This window comes from Nelusetta ayraudi, unplaced genomic scaffold (assembly GCF_046127955.1).
Source record: "Nelusetta ayraudi isolate G7.1 ecotype Tasmania unplaced genomic scaffold, CSIRO-AGI_Nayr_v1 ptg000004l, whole genome shotgun sequence".
NCBI classification, from domain to species: domain Eukaryota; kingdom Metazoa; phylum Chordata; class Actinopteri; order Tetraodontiformes; family Monacanthidae; genus Nelusetta; species Nelusetta ayraudi.
In genome coordinates, this window is record NW_027466054.1 from 4,930,810 (window position 1) to 4,953,249 (window position 22,440).

Below are 22,440 nucleotides of genomic sequence, written 5' to 3' on the forward strand. Positions count from 1 at the left end.
TAGATTTTAGAAATGACGCAACCAGAAAGTAGGCGGAATTAACCTCGAAGCTCGAATTCTGTACGGACAACACCGACCAATCGTCGGTGTCCACCGGTTTGAACAAGAAGAAGCGGGTGGAGAGCGGGACGACTCTAATAAAAATGAATGAGTTGGTAAGATAATATTCACACTTTTAAAACTGCCCAGCCATGTTTCAACTAAGTTATAAGATAAGGCATATATTGAATCGCCCGACACTCTGCTGGTTTAGCTAGCTTGATTCTAAGGTTAAGCGAGCGAAGGTTAAGGTTTTGGTGGAAACATTATTGCAGACGTTCTTAAGCCCCCACCAACACTCTTTTTAAAATCAACTTTATCGTTTGACTTTTGATCATGAAGCCACCTAAGCCGATATTTCTAAAGACCTACGGCAAGAAGAAGAAGAAGAAGAAACTGTCGGCATGGATCTTGCCCGATGACCGCAAGCAGGCCTTCGACAGCAGCGGTGACGAAAGTGTGTTCGAACAACCCTCTAAAACTATGAAAATGAGGTAAGAAATTTTCTTTTAATCGCCCCCGAATGCTTATCTGTTTAAACAAGAAAGTTACAGCAATTCCTATTAAAAGTTAATTATTATCATCGTTACAATTTTACTCCAGCTGTGCAATTGAGCAGCAATAGACATTTGACATCAGGGTAAATAACAGACGTGCGTTTTCATGCATGCAATGTGACACAGAATACTTTCTAAAGTATGCTACTTAATAACCAGCTCAACCGAAACAGAATTGCCTATGTTTGTAACATTTTCGAAGCTACTAATCTGTCCGTGCATTTCCAAATCTAAATTTGTCCTAGAGAGGAGAAGAAGAAGGGTTTGGGTTGCAAAGTGGTGCGCTCTGCCTGTCTGAAAGAGAAGAACCTCAATGAGGAAAATGATCCCTCGTCTCCCTCTTTCCAGCTTGTTCAGCAGACCAAAACAACCAGGTTTGTCTTACTTTGGGTGATGTCATCGTATTTATGTATTTTCCATCATATTTACAAGAGGTTTGGGTGGGGGGTAGTTTTAAAAAACAAACATGTATTAACACATTTTTTGGTATTTAATCAGTTTGTTATTAATGTGTTGACTAATAGACAAAAGAGAAAGCCACCTTCCACTGCTAGAGCACTCCGTCCTCCTACGAGAAAAGTCAGGCCGCATCTTACGGACACCAGCAGTGATGAGGAGAATATCAGGAGGCCCCTTCTCTGTCAGCGTAAAAGCAGGTTTGTGTAACCAACAACATCTAATATTCATAAATGCCAGCTCATTTCAACTTGAGAAGTTGTTGCTTTTCTTTTTTTTTTTGTATTCTCATTTACTTGGAGTTCTTTAAAAAAAATATTATAAATATTTAGATTATTGTTGTTGTTGTTTTCCTGCACGACAGGAAAAATCAGCTGGCGGCTGCGCTTGATGTCACAGAAAAAGAAAAGAAAAAGAATAAAAATTCATGGATCAGTGAGACTATAGAAGACTCCGTGAGAGAAGCGCAAAGTGCTAAGTGTCAAAAAAGTGTACTGCAGAGGACGACAGGCCCAAAGTAAGCATTTAATATATTTGAGTGTTTTGACGCTTTCAAAAGTTTTGTCAGTTTTACGAGATATTAAATCAAATAAGTGACTGAAATTTAGCTTAGATTAATGATGTATCACTTCTTTGCACTCGTCTTGTCTGTGCTTCTCTTGCTACAAATGACTGTAATGTCTACAGTATTTGGAAGTCTTAAAAGGTTCTGTTCGAATGTTAAAACCGCTTCCAGAGATTTGCTCATTGCTCGAGTGACTCGCTACAAAATTCACTTTCCTCTTCTTTTCTTTTCTTTTCCTCAGTGATCAAGTTCTTCCTGCTGATCGCTTTGTGACTCGCCGTATGCCTGCAGGCTGCTCCAGAACCAAAGTAGCTCAGGCGGCAGTCAGTATACTCAACTCTTCGGATGACTTTACTGCAAGGGGTGTCGTTTCAACCAGAGCTCACCAAGGTCAGAAGAGGAAGCTCCCACCGGTCTTCAAGGTGTCGAGCACAGAGAGCTCAGGGAATGCTCCCGATGTGTTCAGTTTCAACGGCACCAGTTCCTTACAAGACCTGTCTCTAAACGGGTCGGCTAACAACAGCCTCGCCCTCTGCCGCAGGAAACCCCGTTTTTGCTCCACCCCATTTGCAGCGCCACATGACAAACGGACAATTATTGATTGCATATCTGTTAGCGATAGTCCTCCGAGCTATTCAGTAAGCCGCAACGATGTCTTGAACAGCATCCCCGCCACCGATTGTTCCTTGTCGCCGTTTCATCTCCAGCTGTCTGTGACTAAGATTAAAAACAGCGTCGCCTCCCTGTCTCGGGAATCAGTCGAGTCCTCCAAACACGCAGTCTCAGCGACTGACGGTCAGAAGAGCGAGGTCTCGGCGCCGACTCAGGTCTCGTCGTCGGAGAAGCTCCCGTCGCCCGCAGCTGCGGAACCTTCTGGTAGCGACGAGCTCATCGTGGGGACGAAGCCGTCGGCCGACTCTCCTCGAGGGGCCTGGTTGGTCGAGGCGGCTGCCGCAGCATTGAGGTCAAAATGTACCGTCAAGTTGGAAAAGCTGTGTCCTCTGCGACTCCATGAGCTAACGCAGCAGGAAGAGGCCGCCGAAGCCGATAAAGGTGAAACTTGTTGCGCTAAGAGCAACGATGATAGTACGCGTCCAATTAGAATCTCCAGGAGAACGACGGCGTCCAATAAACAGTCTCGACACAGCGGTGAGGTTGAAAATGCTGTTGCGGAGGCAGCGGCGCTGACGGCAAAGCTGAAGGAGGAATGTCTGCGAGATGAATGTAAAGTTAAAATAAAGAGAGTGTCTGTTGTAGAGGAAAGACACGACGATGTGAAAGCACACACAGACGTGTCCGACTGCAAAAGCGACGACCTGTTAACAAACAGTCGCCAGTCTGAGAGTGACAACATTCAAAGCAGCAAAGGAACCGGGAAAGCTGGAGGCTCCACCGTCTCTCAAGAGAGCAGCTTCTCGGACAAGGACGAAAGTCTGAAGGGTTCCCGCAAAAGGAAAAAGCCTTCTGGGGCTCCCAAGCAGCAGCAGCAGCAGCAGAAGAAGAGAAGGAGAAGCACGTCGACTGACCGGCCGGCCACCAACAGGAAGGCGTGCGTGAGCGGCCTGAGCGTCACGCGTTGGAAGAACAAGGACTTAGCCGGCTTCAACGCAGGACGAGCGGCTCACAACAAGACCGGGGACTGCAGCATCAGCGAGATGATCACTGTCAAGCACAAGCAGCCAAGGGTGAGAGACACAAAGCTGAACCTCTCAGAGGCTCCCGGTCACTGGCAGTCATTACTCCTTTGCAGTTGACAGGCAAACAGTGTTGAAACTCAGCGAAAAGGTGTGAACAATTCAGAAATATGTTATTGAAGCTGCAAATGGTAATAAATAGTGAGTCTGTTCCAGTGGTAAGGATGAAATATACTTACCATACAAAAGTTGTCACATTAAATTTAAAAGTCTCCAGATTTTTATATATATATATACATATATATGTGTATGTAGATATAGATACATACATAGATATGTGCATGCACATATCTATGTATGTATTTTATCTTTACAACTTTTTACACTGCAGATAGATACTGAAGACATCAAATATATAAACAATATATATGTAATAATGCAGCAAAGAAAAACATGTTAAATAATGAAATAATGAAAGTGCTATTTTGAAGAATTTAAATAAGATATGTATTTGAGTTATTTTATACTTTCATCGTTTCCTACATGATTCCATGTGTGCTCACATGTAGTTTTGATGCCTTCAGTGAGAAACTGCAACGTCAATAGTCATGAGAATGAAAGAAAAGACATTAAATTCATAGGTTGTGTCCACACTGTTGACTGGTAGTGTACATACATGCATGCATACATATATATGATTCTAAATGAATAATTGGCTCTATCTCAAGAAAAAGTAATATTGTGATGTGAACTTTCAATCAGGTGTTTAGGATTTTGTGTTACAGTTCATGTAACAATTGTTTTTTATCAGTTTACTGACAGACAATGATTTTTACCGTTTTGTGTAGGGGCTGCCGGAAACAACCATGACCTTGTCCACCCCTGTGCGAGTGAGTCGGCTCAACCTCTCCTCCCTGCTGACGGACCTGACGCCCAACACGCACACCTGGAGCCGACTGAAAGCTGCTCTCTCCGTCCACCGCAAGGGCGTCGGTAATACACACACAAACACACCAGTGTTGAGTTCTCTTTAGCGACATATTGAAAAGTGTCTTTTAAGTTGTTCCTGATCTCCACCCTCGCGGCCCTTTTCCTCTGCAGTGCTGCACACGCCAAAGAACTCTGCCTCAGTTTTCACCCCCAGGAGGGCCGAGCTGGTGGACGTCAGTCAGGATCTTTTCGCGTCGCCGTTCCGTTCGTCGCTCCCCAAAGGCCTACAGTCGCAGCTGGTGAGTGAGAATTCAGTGTGTTCTGTCCCTCCCGTAGGGGAGACCCTAGGCCCCCCCCACTCTTCCCATTCCCAAGTATGGGGAACCAAGCTGAGGTCAAAGGTCACAAAAAACAAGTTGATTCTTTTTGTGTTTTCCTTATCTTCAGAGTTTAGGATTGCCAAACAAAACAAACAAAAGTTCCTGGTCCAAACCCAAGTTGACCTATTGAAGAAAATAAACAGGAAACACAAGACAAGGTCTCAGACCTAACTGACAAACTTCTCAGCAAGACAGGAGAAAAACTAATAAATATATATATATATACACACACACACACACACACACACACACATATATATATATATATAATAATAATAATAATAATAATTTTTATTTATAAAGCGCTCTTACAGGTGCTCAGAGTCGCTTTACAGGTAAAATGACAATAAAAACAATGCGAGAGATTAAAAATTGAAAATGATTAAAAAAAGAAAATAATAAAAGAAAAGAAAATCAGTTAAAATCAGGGTGTGTGTGTACATATATATATATATATATATATATATATATATATATATATATATATATATATATATATACACACACCCATTTATACATTATATACATATTAGGGCTGGGCAATATTGAACAAATCTTGTATCTCGATATTTTTAGCAGTTATCATTTAGAAGTTATCAGTTGTAGCCTCATAGCAAATGTCAAACAGGCACCTTTATTTATTTATTTTTGTCTGCACAATATCATACTGTATAAAACAATGAGAAAAAAAACTGTCAAGTCTGTCCACTTGGGGGGGGTAGAGGCGTCCCCGAAATATACGGGACAAAGTGCAGTGCGTCTTTATCAGTTCGTTACGGGCAGGTTTTTTAGTTGCCAAATACGGGACAATTGCGTATTTTACGGGAGGGTTGGCAACCCTATCTAGACCACAGACGGAAATCAAATGAGGTTTTGTCATTTTCCCTAAAAAAAAACGGGACAAATTTTGTCCCGGGAGAGATTTTATTTTTCCCGGGACAGGTGGTGAAAAAAGAGAACAATTCTGGGAAAAACGGGATGGGTGGCAACCCTAAGTTTGAAGTGTGGTTTGTTTCTGGGCAGGAGGCTGTGGAGGCTTCGTGGTCTCGGTGGCGGCACGCAGTTCAGCACATTCTTCGTATTCCACTCTATGCCGTAGTTGTAGATGTCGGAAGAGATTAGTTGTGCTCGAACTTTTGGTTGCAACAGGTTTTCGACACACTTTACAAACCACATTTTGCTGATGGTCATCTGAAACTTTAAATCCGAACCACTTCCAAATGACTGAACCATTGTTTTTCTTTTTACTAACCAGCTCGTCGTCAGCCGCGCACTCGGGCACTATTTTTTCCGCTGCTCTGAGCGAAGTGCGAGACGGGCTGCGGGGGAGGGGTTCCACTCACAGAGCGAGAGAGGCGGGGCTCAGTAAACTCGAGTGAGAGGAGAAACAGTTGTGAACTGGCGGCTCAAGGGAAGAAATATATATAGTAATTTCAATGCAGAATAAATTCTATCGATATAAATGATATTGTCTCATACCATATCGATATCGATTAAAATCTCGATATATTGCCCAGTCCTAATACATATATGTGTAGATAGAGCGAGAGAGATTTATGTATATAGATAGAGATATATAGATAGCTAGATAGATTTCTACTGTATTTGCATTCTCTAAACTCGGCCCCTGTTTTGCTGCAGGTCGACTGCGAGGATGCTGACCTGTCAGATGCAGAGAAGGTGTATGCCGAGTGTAACCAGCAGCGCCCTCTGCCATGGGAGGAGTGCATCGTGCCGGAGCGCATGAAGCTGTGCGTGAAGATCGGCGAGGGGACCTTCGGTGAAGTCTTCTCTACCGTCAACGCCTCAGGAGAAACCGTGGCGCTCAAAGTACGTGGTTTATGCGTCTGTGTGTTGCTGGCTTGCTGGCAGGAAGTTTCAACTCTTTCCACTGAGCTCGCGTAAATGCTGCTGCATGAGGAACATCAAACTGAATGAATGTAGAACCATGTAAATGACTTCTGATTAAGAGGGTTTTAGCTCTTTCTTTCCCTTGTGGTTGGAGAAAACAACATTCAGATAATTATATCCGCATGGATGGCTGTGCCTGTCCTAACAGCTAATTCCAGTAGAGGGCAGCGAGCAGGTGAATGGAGAAGACCAGAAGACCTTGGGAGAGATTCTTCATGAAATCATCATTTCAAAGTAAACCAGCACTTCATGTCACCACATTGATTTTTTTTATACACTTATGTGTAGTTTGTTGTCTGTGTATTAACAGTGTTATTACAATTACCTTATACAGTCACTAGTTAAATACTCCAACTTGGAACAAGAGAAAACTAAAGACTGCTGTGTTTTTTCTTCAAGGGAGCTCAGCAGCCTGAAAGAAAAGACGCAGAATCAGAATCAGACTCATGGATTCATTGGACTCATGGAGTATGTATTTTCTGTGTGTGTGTGTGTGTGTGTGTGTGTGTGTGTGTGTGTGTGTGTGTGTGTGTGTGTGTGTGTGTGTGTGTGTGTGTGTGTGTGTGTGTGTGTGTGTGTGTGTGTGTGTGTTACCGTCTATTTTTCCACATTGTGAGGAGACGTAACTTGATTTGCTCCTGTGCAGCCTCCACTGTGTTCAGGGCTGCTATCCTCCAGACTTCCTGGACGCGTGGGACAAGTTCGACCAGCTCAAAGGCTCTGAGAATGACAGACCAGGTCAGGGAGACACAATAACACTCACTCACTCACTCACTCACCCACTCACTCACTCACCCACCATGTCTCTGGCCAGATGAGGTTGTTCATTATCTAGTTTTGCTGTATTTAACCTCAAAATGCACCATGGACTGCTTTGATTTTTGGAAGGATTTTACCATTGCATACTTTTACCAGACATACAGTACTTTGTGACCTGTATTAAAGGTATAATTGAACAGGCCGCTAATGCCACAGCCGAAGTCACTCACTTGCCACTAGAACGGCAAAAAAAAATTAAAAATCTTTCAGACCATTCAATGATTTTTGTCCAGGCTAAGATCTCACTTCGTTCTATTTTCAGATTTCTTCCAGAAGGATCAGATATTCATAATCCTGGAGTTTGAGTTCGGAGGCGTTGACCTAGAGAACAGTAATGGAACGGTAAGCAGACCGACGGCTGCTTTTTAAATTCCCTTTGTTCCATGTAGCGTTCTTCAGCACTCATCTATCGCTCACTGCTCATTACATTTAGCCAGATACTGTAGCTCTTCAGCCCCCCTCACAGGTTTATCGCAGGTTCAAGGTCAGCTCTCTGTTTGTATTCATTCTTTCTGAACAGACCAGTGAATTATCCCTCAACTTTTGTGTTGCAGTTTAAATCTGTGCCAGTTTTGCCTGCTGCCATAGTTTTAGGTACTTGAATAGAACAGATTATGCTCTAGCCAAATTCCACAAGTCACAGTTCATTGCATTGGCTCGGTGGCTTTAAGAATGAAGAGAAGCTGACATATCTATGATGAATACGCATAAATTTTACGGCAAACGTCCTTTTAGAGAGATTTTGCTACTAAATGTCAGTGAGATGGTCTGTGTTTGCTGGAGATAATGCAGAAGATTGAAGCGGCTGTGAAGAAAAAAAACATCTGCCTTCATTAATTGCAAGAATCTTGCACATTATTCCTGCCTAAGAAGCCTAAGCAATGACTGCGTTATCTCATGATGCAGACTAATTTAAGCTGGGTTTTTTTTTTTTTTTTCAGCTGTCATCACTGGGGGTGGCAAAGAGCATCCTGCACCAAGTTGCCGCTGCCTTGTCCGTTGCAGAGCAGGAGCTTCACTTTGAACACAGGTAGAGCACCCGACACAACACAAACTACACACATTTGTCTCGCCAAAATCCCAGAGGTGAGAATTAAAACCCCGAAAAAGAGTTTTTGGTGCACCGGTCAACAGTGTTCACTGCATGCCGAACACTGGCCATGAAACAGCTGTTGTCATCGTGTTAAAAGATAACTGCGCTGATTCAAAGGAGCCTCATTGGTCAGAACGTTTACATGAACTTTTACATAGGCCAAGTGCCTCCGACTGTCACTGTGGGATGGAGGTGATGAGGAGCTGGCACCCAAAATGCAGACATCTCCGGATTGCAGAAAAGAAGAACAAGTTATTTGAGATGATAAACAAAACTAAAAACCAGGGATGTTTGTAAAGGGAAAAATGAACAAAAACCAAAAACGGGAGACTAAACAAGAGAAAACGGACAAGCCAGGACAAAAAGAAACACAAACTATGGCCCAGGGGCCGTATGTGGCCTGTTAAGCTTTTTAATCTGGCCCGCCGAACTTGAAGAAGTTATATTAATAGTAAGTCATAGAATAGCTGTATTTCATCCATTTTTTCCAGCGTTTTAAGAGTCATTTCAATAAAGAGCTGAATACCACGGAGCCTCAAAGACAGATATTTTGTTGTAACACTTTTCTTCACTTTCAATTGACATTAAAGAACATGTCTTCTACATATCCCATAATATATTTGTTTCTCCTATGAGGTCGGTCACCAAAACACTACCTCCATCTGCTCCTAGCCCGACCCCTCTGTCAATTTTTACAACCCATTGTTGCCCACCAGTCAAAGAGTTTGCCCACCCTTGTGCTCGACTGACTTTCCGTATGTTTTACCACAGGGACCTCCACTGGGGCAACGTGTTGGTCAGGCCGACCAAAGCCAAGAAGGGGAGCTTCCTCCTGAACGGGGAGGTCCACTCGCTAGACACCAAGGGGGTGCTGGTCAGCATCATCGACTACTCCCTCTCCAGACTGGAAATCGGTCAGGAGCTTTTGATAATAATGTGGCACAGATCCTGAGCCTCTGGTGAACCATGCCCACTAATGGCAAACACGTTTGTCTCCCCCCACGAACCCCCTCTCCCTCCGCAGATGACCTGACCGTGTCCTGTGACATCTCTGCAGACGAGGAGCTGTTCATGGGCCGGGGGGATTACCAGTTTGACATCTACCGAATGATGAGGGAGGAGAACGGGTCAGTGCATGAATGTTTGGGACATGGTGTCGGGCCGTTATTGCTGGCTATTGGTGCGAGATTCACATATGCAAAAATAACAATTTAGTAATGTTTTTTTGAGCAAACACAAACAGAAACACCAATTGAACCTGCTTCAGTGTGTCAGTGTACATGCCGTGTGTGTCTCACTAATCCAAATCAATTTCAAAAGAAATTAGACGGTTTTATAGTTCTAGTGCTCAGTTATTTTTAAAACCACCATATAATCTCCAAGAACAAAATTTGCATAAATCACTATCTAGTGAAATGTTTTTTCTTTATCTTTTGTACTTTCTACATTTTAGATACATATTAAAGACATCAAATATATGAGCAAGATATATGTAATCATGCAGCAAAGAAAAACATGTTAAATAACTCTAAATATGCTTGTCATGAAAGGTGGCTATTCTGATGAATTTAAATATAAAACGTGTTTGAGTTATTTAACACTTTTGATTCCTACACAATATTTCCTACATGGAATTGTGTTTCCTACATAATTCCATGTGTGTTCAGTGACAAACCGCAATGTCAACAGTTGAGAATGAAAGAAAATACATTAAATAGGAAGTGTCCAAACTGTTGACTGGTAGTGTATATCTGCTGTTTTTTTCTGGTACTGTATAAGTATGCAAAAAAAAAAAAAAAAAAAAAACCTTAACAGATTGTTTAGATATACAATTACTGCTCTTTTAGTGATTGCAAAAGCCACCAAGTCTTTCTTTTTGTGAATCAGTTTGAATTCTTTCCTCCTCTTGTTCTCAGGAACAACTGGAGCGACTACCACCCCCACACCAACGTGCTGTGGCTGCATTACCTGTGCTCCAAGCTGCTGTCCATGAAGTACCGCGCCGCGGGAGGGAAGGCGGCCAAGGACGCCCGCAAGATGCTCAGCCGCTTCCACGAGAGCGTCCTTCAGTACGGCTCGGCCACGGAGGCGCTGCGGGACAGCCCCCTCTTCCGATGACCTCCAAGCCCCTTCAGTCAGCAGTCCGTCTGTCCGTCCGTCGTTACCCATCAACCCCCACCCCACCCCCCGTGCGTATCAGCAGTTATCGATCCCTGCCGCGACCCGGCTGGAGGAATAAGGTCACGGCATGTAAAGTCTTAACAGAGTCGTCGTCTTACATAGACAATTAAAATGGCAATGTCAAAATGATGCAGTAATCGGTCCACATGTTACTGGTAAACAATGGATCTGCTGCATCCACCAGGTCGTTTGTCCTCATGATGTTGAAAAAGAATAAAACTTTTTTATTATTATTATTTCAATTATGGAGTCCAGCTACAGTTCAAGAGGAGAGACCCCACCCCCACAAGTTCAGTTAAGCCATTGCACACAAATGGAAGCATGTACAAAAACAAAATATTTTATTCAATATCTTTATCGTACATTTTTGCATTAAAACAAGCTTCATTTTGGTATGAGAAGTTGTGTGTTTTATCCGTTCCGACAAAGGTCTCAGCTTGAATACGTCGAATGCTTCCGTATTGAAAAAAAGACACTTGGAAGATGTTTTTTTAAGAAATGTCCACTGGCCTTTGAGTAGTAGTGGGATGAGTTCGGAGCAAAGATTTCATCCCCCCCCCCCCAAAAAAAAGGAAGACCGCTTCAAAGGAGAGGGAGAGGAAAGAAAAAAGATTTGGAGACGTTCAAACTATACAAAGGAGATCCAGCAGGCCAATGTTCAGAGAGAAGAGGTCAGGCATGTGTTTGAGAAGCACTTTTTGGTTGAGCTTTGAGGCAATGTTAGAGATGGCATTGCTGGTGATGAGCCCATATTTCTCTTAGTGTTACGTTCGTGTGCTTACGTGTGTGAAAAGCAAACTGATGTGTGCGAGAAGCGATGAGTGTGTGTGTTTATGGGGAAATGCACTTGCTGTAGTGTTTTTTTTGTGCTCAGAAGGAGAAGTATTTGGTAAACCACTCCTGTTTCAGCTCCTCTCGCCCCCTCTGCTCCAGATATGGGCCCCTACAAAAACAAATAAACATTTATTTAGAAAATAGCATTGTTTTTTTTGTTTTTGTTTTTTAAGCGTGTCTTAATTTGAAATGGTTGCAAACCAAAATGAGAGCCATTGGCCATTAAATAAAATGTTTTTTTTATAGTGTTTTTTTTTATTCTTTCCAATTCAAAAAAATATTAAAATAAGAACTGCATGTTCTCCGAAAATGTAAACTTTGCAGAAGGGGTGGACTGTTGAAATGACTGAAATGTCATCTATCCACCTTGCCAACTTGCAATAAAAAAGCATTTTCAGTCAGTCTCAGCATACCCTGACCAATCAGCCTCTTTAACATTTTGCTATAATCAGGTAGCAGCTGCCGCAAGCTGGCCCAGTCCCAGTAGAAGATGGAGGAAAACAGGAATTGACTGTGAGCTGAGCTGCTGCTGAAGAAACTTGGAGAAACTTTTGTGTATACGCGTTGGTTTTTATCATATTAAAAGAAGTCTTGGGATTCACTTTACATTGAGTTATAAAGAAACTGGGAACAAAGATGGGAAATAACAAAAAAAACATGCTTGTTGCTTTTGTATCTAAAAGATACAAATTCTCTGCAAAGTCATTACCCTATCATTATTTCACTTCTATTTCTTGAAGTGGAGCTATTTGAACTATGCTGTTGTGTAGTTAAATATAAAGATAGATGATCTTTCAGAGGGGGATTATTTAGAGTTCCTTCATCTTTTGGGGTAAAAGTTCAGTTTTCAGTACAGACAAAAATAAGCATGGAGAAAATGACGTTGGTTATTGTTATTAAAAGTGTAAGCATTCAATAATGACTCCTTGGTCCTAAGCATTAGTGATTACAGTTTGGTTGTGCTGCCGTTGAAAAAGAAAAAGAAACTATAGTATCAAGAGAACCAAAAAATGATCCAGGTGCTCATGCAACACCTCTGGTCAGTTCAGTCCAGATGATTCTGCTACAACTTTGTCATTTTTGCAAAAACTAATTGCAAATGTATTTTTTCATTAGGGAGGCAATAAAAAAAAATAAAAAAAATGAACTTTTTAATTTAAGTACATTTCAGAGCTTTTACTTTTGTATCTTTACTTAAGTAAAGGAGTTGAATCAGTACTTGTACGTTTACCAGACTATTTTTCTACATAAGAATCCATACTTTTGCCATCTATAACTAGGAAGCAGTTGCTTTCAGCTGCTTTTAATAAACAAACAACGCTCAGAAACACTAGAAACATCCTGTATCAGTACCAGTAGATGAGGCTCTTTTGATCTGTGTTGATGCAACGAGGCTCCTCCTACCTGTTTGAGTGGCTCTGCAGGTACGTGTGTGGATCCTGGCAGGAAGGCGACACGTAGCGGATGCCCGTCTGTGGCAAGGGGCAGACGGGCAGCGGGGCGGTGGGCGCCGGGGTCGGGGGGATGCAGGAGGTGCGGGACCTGGACGAGCGGAGGATGGAGGGGGAGGAGGGCTGGCCCAGCGACAGGGAGGTGTGCTTGTGCGGCAGGGAGGAGGTGGAGTAGTGCGGGGAGGGGTGAACGTGGGAGCTGGACTGGTGGGGGAGGGTTGAGGAGGAGTGCTGATGGAGGGAGGCGGGGGAGGGGGAGGAGGAAGAGGAGGAGGAGGTGTAGGAGCGGAAGGTGCTCCTGTCGAAGGTGGTGGCGGTGGCGCTCGGCACGCTGGTGGGACACGCGGGAGACTCCGTCTGCTTCCGCTGTCGATGACAAACAGCAGAGTCCAGGGCGACTTGTAGGACTTTGCATTTCATGAACACGGCAATGATCCTCAACCAGCCAGTCAAAGGTGTGCAATAAATGTCATGTGAGTAATATTTGGAGATTCTGAAGAAGAAAGCGACATCAATGCAGCACCCAAACCTGGATACCGCAGCCCCGTTCTAAACTAGCATGAGGCTACCTGGCTAAACTAGTGAGAGATGGGATCAGGCAGCTTCAAAGCAACCTGGACTGACTGGACACCAGAAATAAATCAAAAGGATTCAGACAGTGTGAGGTTACCGGTACACAGAACTCAGGAGATTATTTACGCTGTACTGTAGTAGGTAATTCACTTCTGCCATTCATCTTTTAATCAGGTCCATTTGTTTTGAGATAGTAGCGGTGGTTTTGTATTTTTTATCTAATTTTATTACAATCATTATTCAGAAGGACAAATGATTTTCAGTGTTACATGCAGCCGTCAGATTGTCACGTCTTCTGACTCAGGAGTGTGTTTGATATTTGTAAGAAGAAGAAGAAGAAGAAGAAGAAGAAGAAGAAGAAGAAGAAGAAGAAGAAGAAGAAGAAGAAGATCCAGGTTGAAGCAAAACTTGTTCACTGTTCTATCAAGAGGAAGATTTTTTTTCAATAAATATCAATGTTGGCCTGCGACTTCTCCCAAGTTTTAAATTTTGACCCACTGTGTATTTGACACTCCTGGTGTGCAGACTCTGATCACTGCAGCGCCTGTCCTAATGTGACAACCAAGCTACTGCGAACTGAACCTCTCACTCCTCCGCAGCCTCCAGTTTCACTTTAGGGCGCTGATGGTTTGACATGGAATCCTTTCTTCTCTGAAACATTCCGATGATACACTCATTAAAAAGCCCTTGAGCCTCGTGGTCAGATCTGGGCTGCACATCTCATCATTAAAATTGAATGCACATATATCTATATGGGGTTTTCCCTTTTTTTTTGCTTTTAATAATTCACGTGAGGCCGCATCAACGCCAGCTAATTTGAAACGGCGTGACGGAACACCGACAGACTGGCGATCCGTCAGGAGGGACGCTGGAGCCTGAAAAACCAGCAGCGCTTCTGGCGCTTTCCTTTCTTTTTTCTTTGCTTGCAGATGCATCATGCTGCCGATGCTGCGACGGCGAGAACGGACACAACTCACCCTCATGGTCGGCGTGACACTCCCGGGGCGGGACTTGCTGTCGCGAGGCCTGAGGGTGCCATTGTCCCCGCAGACGGGAGGGTGGAGCTGCAGCTGATGCCTCTCCTCCTGCAGGGGAGGAAGGAAGGAGGACAGAGGAAGGAGGCTCAGCGTCCTCGTTCACAGCCGCTCGCTTTGTCAGTCTGCAGGCGCTGGTTTTTTTTTTTTTTGTTGTTTTTTTCTCCGTGCCGTGCAGATGGCAGAGATGAGGGCAGGGGACACTTTGAGGGGGGAAAATAATTCACTTTCTCAAACTCATGAGGAGCCGTAAATAAAAAAATGAAGGCTTATTTTGGAAATCTTTAGACCAACGGTTCTAAACTGGTGGAGTCTCAGGACCCACATTTTGGTTCTTTATCATGAAGTCACGACCCAGATTCATTCCACAAAAATGAAAACGCTAGCCCACCTTCTATCATGTCTAGTAAAGAAATCAGTGACATTATTGAATTGAATTATGTGACTTGCAAATTAAATGGCAAACATTTTCTCTGTAAATATATATATTTTAAAATCCCTTTAAAAAAAATAAAAATAAAATAAATAGGGAAAGTGCCCATGAAGCCGTGATCCAATCAAAACAGCTCCACAACCCACTTTTGGGTCACGATCCACCAGTTGAGAAACGCTGCTTCAGGACGATTTTCCTTCTTTGAGTCCATTATGAAGCGTTCACTGACTGTTTTAATTTATTACCAGCGCTATGATGGCAGTGAAGCATGGATCCATACAATACAACACAAAACAGGTTTTCTTTTTAATTTCTCCTTGCTTTGCAGCAGTGGATGAGAATGAGACTCTAAACAGGACAGTGTTTTATCAGTGCTTTGTCAACGTCCTCCAAGTGGACTAATTCACAAACAGCAAACTATGTTGACGATGGAGAAGATGAAATAGAAATTCCTGGCATCTTCTGAAACCTGAAGACGACATGTCTCTCTACGGCTCAACTAGCTGGATGCTCTTTTAAAAAATACGGCGGATGGCAACCAAGCCACGTCTGCACTGTGTCCCGAACTGGGCGGCACTGTTTCATATTTAGTCTCAGTCGGCTCGGCCTCACCGTCGTGACGAACGCTGAGCCCAATCGCCTCAAATAAATGTGACACGTTTTGTAACAAATATATTTTTGAAAGAACCCAAAAATAAACTGGGTGACAAATCAGAAGAGTGGAGCTTTTTTCAGGTATAAGTCAAACATATCCTGTTTTTTTATTAATGTCCCCCATCCCTAAATACGATGCCAGAGATAAAGTGAGGGCTTAAATTCAACTCCTGGATAAGATTGTGAAGATGATGTCGTGGTTATCAGGAGTGTCTGAGGATCAGCTCTGCGTGGAGTTTGCATGTTTTCCTTGTGTCTGCGCAGGTGTCATCCGCTTTCCCATCACAGTCAAAATCATGCTTTCTCGGATTAACATCAATTAGTCGCCCTCGACTGATCTGAATCTGTACTGATCTGAATGTTGACCCCAGATGCCTTTAATGGCAGCCCGCTGCTCTCTGAGAGGAGGGTGGCTCTAAGGATCAGTAAGTAGGGGTGATAAATAAAGTGTCTTTAAGAGACTCTGAATGTGGTGAACGCGGTTTAAGTAGCACTTTAAAAACTGCTGATCTACTGGGATTCACACAACATCACAAGCATCTCTGCGCTTTACAGGGAATGATCCCCGAAAGAGGAAACATGCAGTGACAGGAAAATGCCTCGTTGATGTCCGAGGTCAGAGGTCAGAATGAGCAGACTGGGTGGCTGGAGACCACACGAAGGCCTCAGCAACTCAAATAACTCACTGGTCACAACCCAGGTCTACAGCATAGCCTCTCTAACGGCACAAACCTGAAGCGGTGTGTTGGAGTGTGTGTTACACTGGGATATTATTTAACATCTCTTATTGTATCCATGCTGACGGACACGTGTTGTCATTTTCCTATTCATGCACACAGTGTATTTCAGGGGTCAACGACACGGTGCCTGCAGGCACCCAGAGTAGTAGCCCCCCCACCCCCCAAGGACCACATGAGAAGCACACAGTCCTGTTCTAAATATAGCACAACTAGTTGGGCTGCATTTAAAATTGAATGTTTTCCAACCTTGTTAATTCATTGTTGCGAAATTTTCTTCTGGAGATCAAAAACATATCCATCTATCTATCTATCTATCTATCTATCTATCTATCTATCTATCTATCTATCTTTCTATCCATCTATCTATCTATCTTTCTATCTTTCTATCCATCAATCCATCTATCTATCTCTCTAATCATTTAGAACTCATTAATGTGACCATTGTCTTCCCATAGATCGGTATCATAATAACTTATTTCAGGAGTATGTAGCAAACTGGTTGCTCTTCATATGACTCAGCACCCAGGAAGTGTCTGCCAGGTTCAGAGAGGTTGGTGACCCCTGCTGTATATAATTGGATCGGTGGCGTTCCTTCTCGTTAACTCACGTTCAGAGTAGTAGGGACAAATCGTTACTTTGTGTGTGTGTGTGTGTGTGTGTGTGTGTGTGTGTGTGTGCTCTCACCACTAATCGTTTGATGAGCTGATCTCTCTCTGTCAGCCTCTCCTGAAGCCTCCCCAGCTGCTGGTCCTCACACCGGGGCTCCCTCCTCCTGCAGCGCTCCTCCCGCTCACGCAGCCTGCGCGCACACACACACACACACACACACACACACACACACACACACACACACACACACACACGGTTATGGTCACTGCCACCTGCCCTATTTCCGCTCCCTGCCCCCCCCCCCCCCCCCCCCCGCCACTCACTCGTTCTCCAGGGCCACGATGCGAGCCTGCAGGTGCGTCTGTGCGCTGCTGTACTCGGAGGCCAGACTCTGCAGCTCCTTCTTGTGCTCCCTCCTGATCTGCTCCACCTCCTCCTTCCGCCGCTCCTCCTCGCGCTCCCGCCGCCTCTTCTCCTCGTCGTCCACCTCCTCGTCCTTCACGTCCTCCTCCCGCCGCTCCTCCCAGTGCTTCTGCGACTCCTCCAGCTTCTCCATCTCCACCCGCAGCTTCTCCACCTCCTCTTTCAGACGCTGAGCCTCCTCCTCCAGCTGGGCGTCCCGCTTGTCGAGCACGTTGGGGCCCTCCTCCTCCTCTTCCTTCTTTCTCTCCACCTCGCGGTTCTTCTGCACTGACCTGGGCGGGCATGGTGGATACAAGATCTCAGAAAATCTGAATGAATAAATAAATCCACCAAACAGAGTCAGTCACCGTCCAACCGACCAGACGCTAGAGGTTGACGTGCGAAGAAGGAGAGGAAGTTGTCCCACCTGTCCTTCAGCTGCTTCTTCAGCGTGGTGTTCTCCCTCTGCAGCTCCTGCATGGCGCAGCGACTCTCGTCCAGCTGCCGCTCAAACACCTGGTACTGGTTCTGCTGCTTCAGGTCCTTCACACAAACACACACGTGAAAAAAGTGCACATGGTCAACGTTGGAATCTCAGCATCGATGATTTCTTTGATTTGGGTTCCAAAATATGGTTGAAAGAAAATTCTGACCTCATCACACACACACACACACACACACACACACACACACACACACATGCACATGCACAGGCAGTGGGGAGGTTATAGCCCTGTTTAAAAACCAGCACATGCAGACACAGAAACAGAGGGGTGTGTTTATGGCTCCAGCTGTGGGAATAAATGTGTTTTTTGTGAGTCTGTGTCTGTGTGTGTGTGTGTGTGTGTGTGTGTGTGTGTGTGTGTGTGTGTGTTCCGTACCTGCTGCAGAGCCATCATCTGCGTGTGCGCCTGCAGCTGAGCCTGTAGGTCCTCGATCTGCTGCATGTGTCTCTGGGTCATCTGGCGGCTCCACTCCGTGTGTTGCTGGGTCAACTCTGCCCGCTGTTTCTCTGATGTCAGCACGCGTGCGCACACACACACACACACACACACACACACACACACACACACACACACACACACACACACACACACAAAAACACACAATGAATTCTATTTGACTCAGTGTTACAGGTACCGATCTGCTGTTGCCATGGTGATGTGTAACCATGGCAACTTAGCAACTTCACTGTTGAATTTGTGATTCCAATGTCTGTAGTGAGTATAGTGTGAGTGTACCCATCTGTCCGTGTGGCAGCAGTGTGTGTGTGAGTGTGTGTGTGTGTGTGTGTGTGTGTGTGTGTGTGTGTGAGAGCTACCTAGCTCCAGGTGGTGTATCGTCTGCAGTCTGTTCCTCTCAGACAGGACGTCCTCCTTGGCCTGTTTCTCCAACGCCTGCACGGCCATGGAGTGACTGTGCCTCTCGGCGGCCGACGACTGACCATGGGGTTCCTGGAACGGGGCAAAAAAAAAAATTTTGTTGGTTGGACTGCAACATTTTGTTAACACTGTAAAAACAAAAAAGCCTCTCGATACCTGCAACAGATCTCTGAGCTTCCTGTTCATCTCCTTGGTGTCCTGGACCTCCTTCCGCAGCCTCTCGATTTCGGGGTTGCCGTGGCCGTCGTCCCCGGGGCTCGCTTTCTTCTTCTCCGCCTGCGTTTTGGCGAGAGATTTTTTTTAGAGGCACCTCAAAGCATCCGCCGAGATGACGAGTTCGGAGCTGAATTAATTGGAGACGCTGCTTTTTGTCTAAGACTCCACAGACGAACACGTCCATTGTTCTCTCCGAACAAGCTTACGGGGGCCGTAATTAAAACAAGGGCTGCGGCTCTTCTGCTGCGACGTTGCCTTTCAGTGCGTGCCAGTGTGTGAATACAGCCCACATTATGATTCCCCAAAAAACATGGCGTGAAGAGCGCTTGATCCCGCCCGACAACCACCCACGTCTGTCAGACTGAACGCCTCTCGGCGAGCAGAAATCACCTCCCCGTGCTTCTGTCGAAGCTCCGCGCAGGTCAGCATCCAATCCGGGCCTTGCTCTCATCACACCGCAGGTGAAGTGATATTAATTAACGAAGCGGGGCTTCAGCCGTAAAACCCCCTTTGCGATACCCAGACTCAATGTGGGTCAAACAGGAGGCGGCTATATTTGTTGTTGACAGTCATTGCCGGCTCCCTTTTTTTTTTTTTTTTATAATCCTTTAATCCTTTCAGTCATTCTAAAGCAATAGGCCAAATATTTGCTGATTCCAGCTCTGTGAATACGGGGATTTGCAGCTCCCCTCACCACAAACTGGCTGCTGTGCTGAGCTGAATGTGCCTGTGTTCTGGACTTCCTGCTGGTGTAAACATTATCTCCGCGCCCCGCTGAATAATGACGGACTTGTTAAGGTGTTTTCTTCATTGTCCTCATTGTTTTCCCTCTGGAACATCTTCATTTCAATCAGGGCCGACTGGGACAACTCCTGTGTGCGAACACTATATCTACAGTGCACCAGGAGACTCTCTGTATTGTAATTTGAAATATTTGGAATGCTTTACGACTGCACTTGTATGACACAAAATACCCTGTGATGCACTTTCACTTAAACAAGGATTTCTAGCTCAACGCTCTCTTTTTTGCGAAATCATAAAGTGCATTGCAATGTTTCCTGAACAGAGCCTATGTTTACATGTACAACTGCGGCTGTTCTAGCAACAGTGGGACAAATGAGAACGTGTCCCACTTCACTCAACATCCATCACGACACATTCTAATGTAGTGTTCCCTTCTAAATGAAATATGCATCGAAAGCTTTTCACTTGACGTGACGTGAAAAAGGACATTGCGCACCAACTATTGATGCAGACTTACTCCTATTAAGGTGTAGATTATGAGGACAAATTGCTTGTGCTTGTAATGGTAATGTGTTGTTCCCAGTTCTGAACAGATTCAGCTGTGTAAATCCAGCAGCAGCAGCAGCAGGAGCAGCAGACCTGCTGGATCCCAGGTGGTGGCAGCTGGTCGGTGCAGGAGACTCACCCGCAGCTGCTCCTTCCTCAGCTCAGCCTGCAGCTCGGAGACCTGCGTCTGAAGCTCCTGCTCCTTGTTCTGCCACCGCTGTTCGCTCTCAGCGACGGCGGCGTTCATCTCGATCCTGAACTCCGCCCGCAGACGATCCTCGCACTCGGCCCTGGAGGCGTTAGGCGCCAGGAGCAAGGAGAGTTAACCTACATGTCAGTTTTCATTTTTTTTTAAATAATTCATTAACTTACTAAGTCTAGCTAAAATCATGAGGTTCTCCAAACGTGACATATCTGAGAGATTCCGCAGCTCACATTCACCCCTCCCCCTTTTTGACGCGGTAACACGCGATCACAACGAGACGACAAGACGCGGTTATTTTGAGTCCCGGCGGCAGATGTTGGGTCGGGCTACCTGATCCGGTCCTCGCCGTGCCGCTGGCTCTGGTCAAGGAGATTCCTCTCTGTGTTGAGCCGGCTCTGCTCCAGGACTTTCTCTTCCAGCCGGTGTTTGTCCGCCCTCAGGGAGCCGATCTCTCTCTGCTGCCTGTCGCGCTGCCTCTCGGCCTCCTCCTGAGTGCGGGCCAGCCGACCGCGGGTCTGGTGGAGCTCCTCCTCCAAACGGGAGCACTTGGGTCCGCAGGAGGGCGAAGCTTCGGGGGGCAACGACTTCTCCTTCTTGTCCTGCTGCTGCTGCGGCTGCTGCTCCAGCCTGGAGATCTGAGAGCACGCCAGCACTGTCACTCGCCGACTTCTCACACATCTGTAGAGCGGGTTTTTACAAAAGTACCCCAGTTGTGTGGCCCCCATGTTGACCTCTGACCTCACTGGTAGCGTCTCGGAGTTTAGCCCTCATCTCCTCCCGCTCCTTCTCCAGCCCGCTGCGCAGCTCGCCTCCGCTCCTCCTCTCCTCCTCCAAACGTGCGCACACCTTCCGAGAAAAAAAACACCCGGACTCATCGACTCCCCTGCACCTTCACCCAACCCCCATTACCATCTCCTCATTACTGGGGCCTAATTAATAATTAGTCCCGGTGGAGAGCACGTTATAAGAGGGCTCACGGGCCAGCCAATTATGTGATAAAAATCGCTTCACATTTCCACGTTAACTCTTATTTTAAATTTTCATTTGCGTCCTGACCCCTGGTTCCCCGACAGGGACACCCCTCAGAGGATGGTGAGACGATGAAAAGCCCAACAGATCTGACAAGACACTAATGTTACACAGGTTTTTATTCTACAATCCGCTGCTTTATACTTTCAACTCTTCAGCCTTCTAATATTATTTAGAGATAAAAAAATAATCCCTTTGAGACTGACTGGGTTGGTTGGGATGACATAGGAAGATGTTGACAAAAGGACTCAATAACAGGTTTAACTTCAGGGCTTCCAAGCACCTGTTTTCAGATAAATGGATCAAATTTAAAGGGCTAGACTTAAAGGGATAATTCGCACAAAAATGAAATTGCCACCGTTACCGGCTCACCTCGAGCCTTCAACGGATTCCGTGGAGGCTCTGGTGGCATTTCTTAATCCACATCACCATTCTGGGGTTTCATGAAGGAAATGAATTCTGCCTGATGTAGCCAGTAGTTTAACCCACTTGTGTCCCCTGTACTGCTCGTGTGGCCTCACCCGACTCTCCAGAGGTCTTGGCACTGTGATGTTTACACTAAGGTTTTTATACATCCACTGTCAGCACGGCTGACTTCATGTATATACTCCTATTTCAAGTTTCTGTAACATAGATATGAACGTGGTATAATCACTCAAGCTAACCTAAATGTTGCTTCTGTCTAATTATACTATAGATTGTAGGGAAAAGGAAGAGGGGAAATTATTATGGTTATTTCCACCTTGGAAGAGTTCAGTCAATGCTAGTTGCTCACTCACTGCCAACGCCAGCTAGCAGGGAGGATGACGACTAGCTTTCATGCAGTGAAGCGTCACCCACATTTAAAAAAAAGAAAAGAAAAAAAAGTCTGCAATGGCATTACTGTGAAAATCAGCCCTTTGTGACGTAAAAAGCCCCCCATAATACAAACTGCTCATTTCAGCGAAGTAACACAAGAGAAGTGCGCCTATCTAGAAATTTTGAAATGCACAAATTGTCCTTTTCTGCGCTTGGTGTGTTAAT

General features: G+C 45.1%; 2 protein-coding genes across 5 annotated transcripts in view; one reads left to right on the forward strand and one right to left on the reverse strand.

Moving 5' to 3' along the window:
• On the forward strand, nucleotides 1-11,800 carry haspin (histone H3 associated protein kinase). Of its 3 annotated transcripts, XM_076045653.1 has the most exons (17): nucleotides 2-155; nucleotides 382-533; nucleotides 842-970; nucleotides 1,121-1,252; nucleotides 1,417-1,569; nucleotides 1,859-3,302; nucleotides 4,100-4,244; nucleotides 4,353-4,480; nucleotides 6,203-6,391; nucleotides 6,621-6,706; nucleotides 6,872-6,940; nucleotides 7,119-7,210; nucleotides 7,554-7,633; nucleotides 8,233-8,321; nucleotides 9,156-9,298; nucleotides 9,409-9,511; nucleotides 10,301-11,800. In XM_076045653.1, the coding sequence occupies exons 1-17, from the start codon at nucleotides 144-146 to the stop codon at nucleotides 10,500-10,502; spliced, it is 3,348 nt and encodes a 1,115-aa protein (XP_075901768.1). In that variant the 5' UTR covers nucleotides 2-143; the 3' UTR covers nucleotides 10,503-11,800. The 3 variants fall into 3 exon arrangements, 2 of the variants coding, with proteins under 2 accessions (XP_075901768.1, XP_075901777.1); XM_076045662.1 differs by lacking the exon at nucleotides 1,417-1,569; XR_012928956.1 differs by lacking the exons at nucleotides 7,554-7,633; nucleotides 8,233-8,321; nucleotides 9,156-9,298; nucleotides 9,409-9,511; nucleotides 10,301-11,800 and having other exon boundaries at nucleotides 1-155; nucleotides 6,542-6,706; nucleotides 7,119-7,195.
• The window catches only part of fam184b (family with sequence similarity 184 member B), a 24,836-nt gene continuing 13,767 nt past the window's right edge, over nucleotides 11,372-22,440 (reverse strand). Inside the window, exons 7-18 of one of the 2 annotated variants that reach the window (XM_076045642.1) lie at nucleotides 21,127-21,234; nucleotides 20,719-21,023; nucleotides 20,323-20,473; nucleotides 18,834-18,953; nucleotides 18,617-18,749; nucleotides 18,177-18,307; nucleotides 17,723-17,838; nucleotides 17,217-17,588; nucleotides 16,969-17,083; nucleotides 14,401-14,508; nucleotides 12,804-13,216; nucleotides 11,372-11,508 (exon numbers count right to left, since the gene is read on the reverse strand). In XM_076045642.1, coding sequence (XP_075901757.1) covers nucleotides 11,436-11,508; nucleotides 12,804-13,216; nucleotides 14,401-14,508; nucleotides 16,969-17,083; nucleotides 17,217-17,588; nucleotides 17,723-17,838; nucleotides 18,177-18,307; nucleotides 18,617-18,749; nucleotides 18,834-18,953; nucleotides 20,323-20,473; nucleotides 20,719-21,023; nucleotides 21,127-21,234 — 2,145 coding nt within the window. In that variant the 3' untranslated portion in view covers nucleotides 11,372-11,435. Of the gene's footprint in view, nucleotides 11,509-12,803; nucleotides 13,217-14,400; nucleotides 14,509-16,968; nucleotides 17,084-17,216; nucleotides 17,625-17,722; nucleotides 17,839-18,176; nucleotides 18,308-18,616; nucleotides 18,750-18,833; nucleotides 18,954-20,322; nucleotides 20,474-20,718; nucleotides 21,024-21,126; nucleotides 21,235-22,440 lie in introns of both variants that reach the window. The other variant, XM_076045635.1, reaches the window with a different exon arrangement.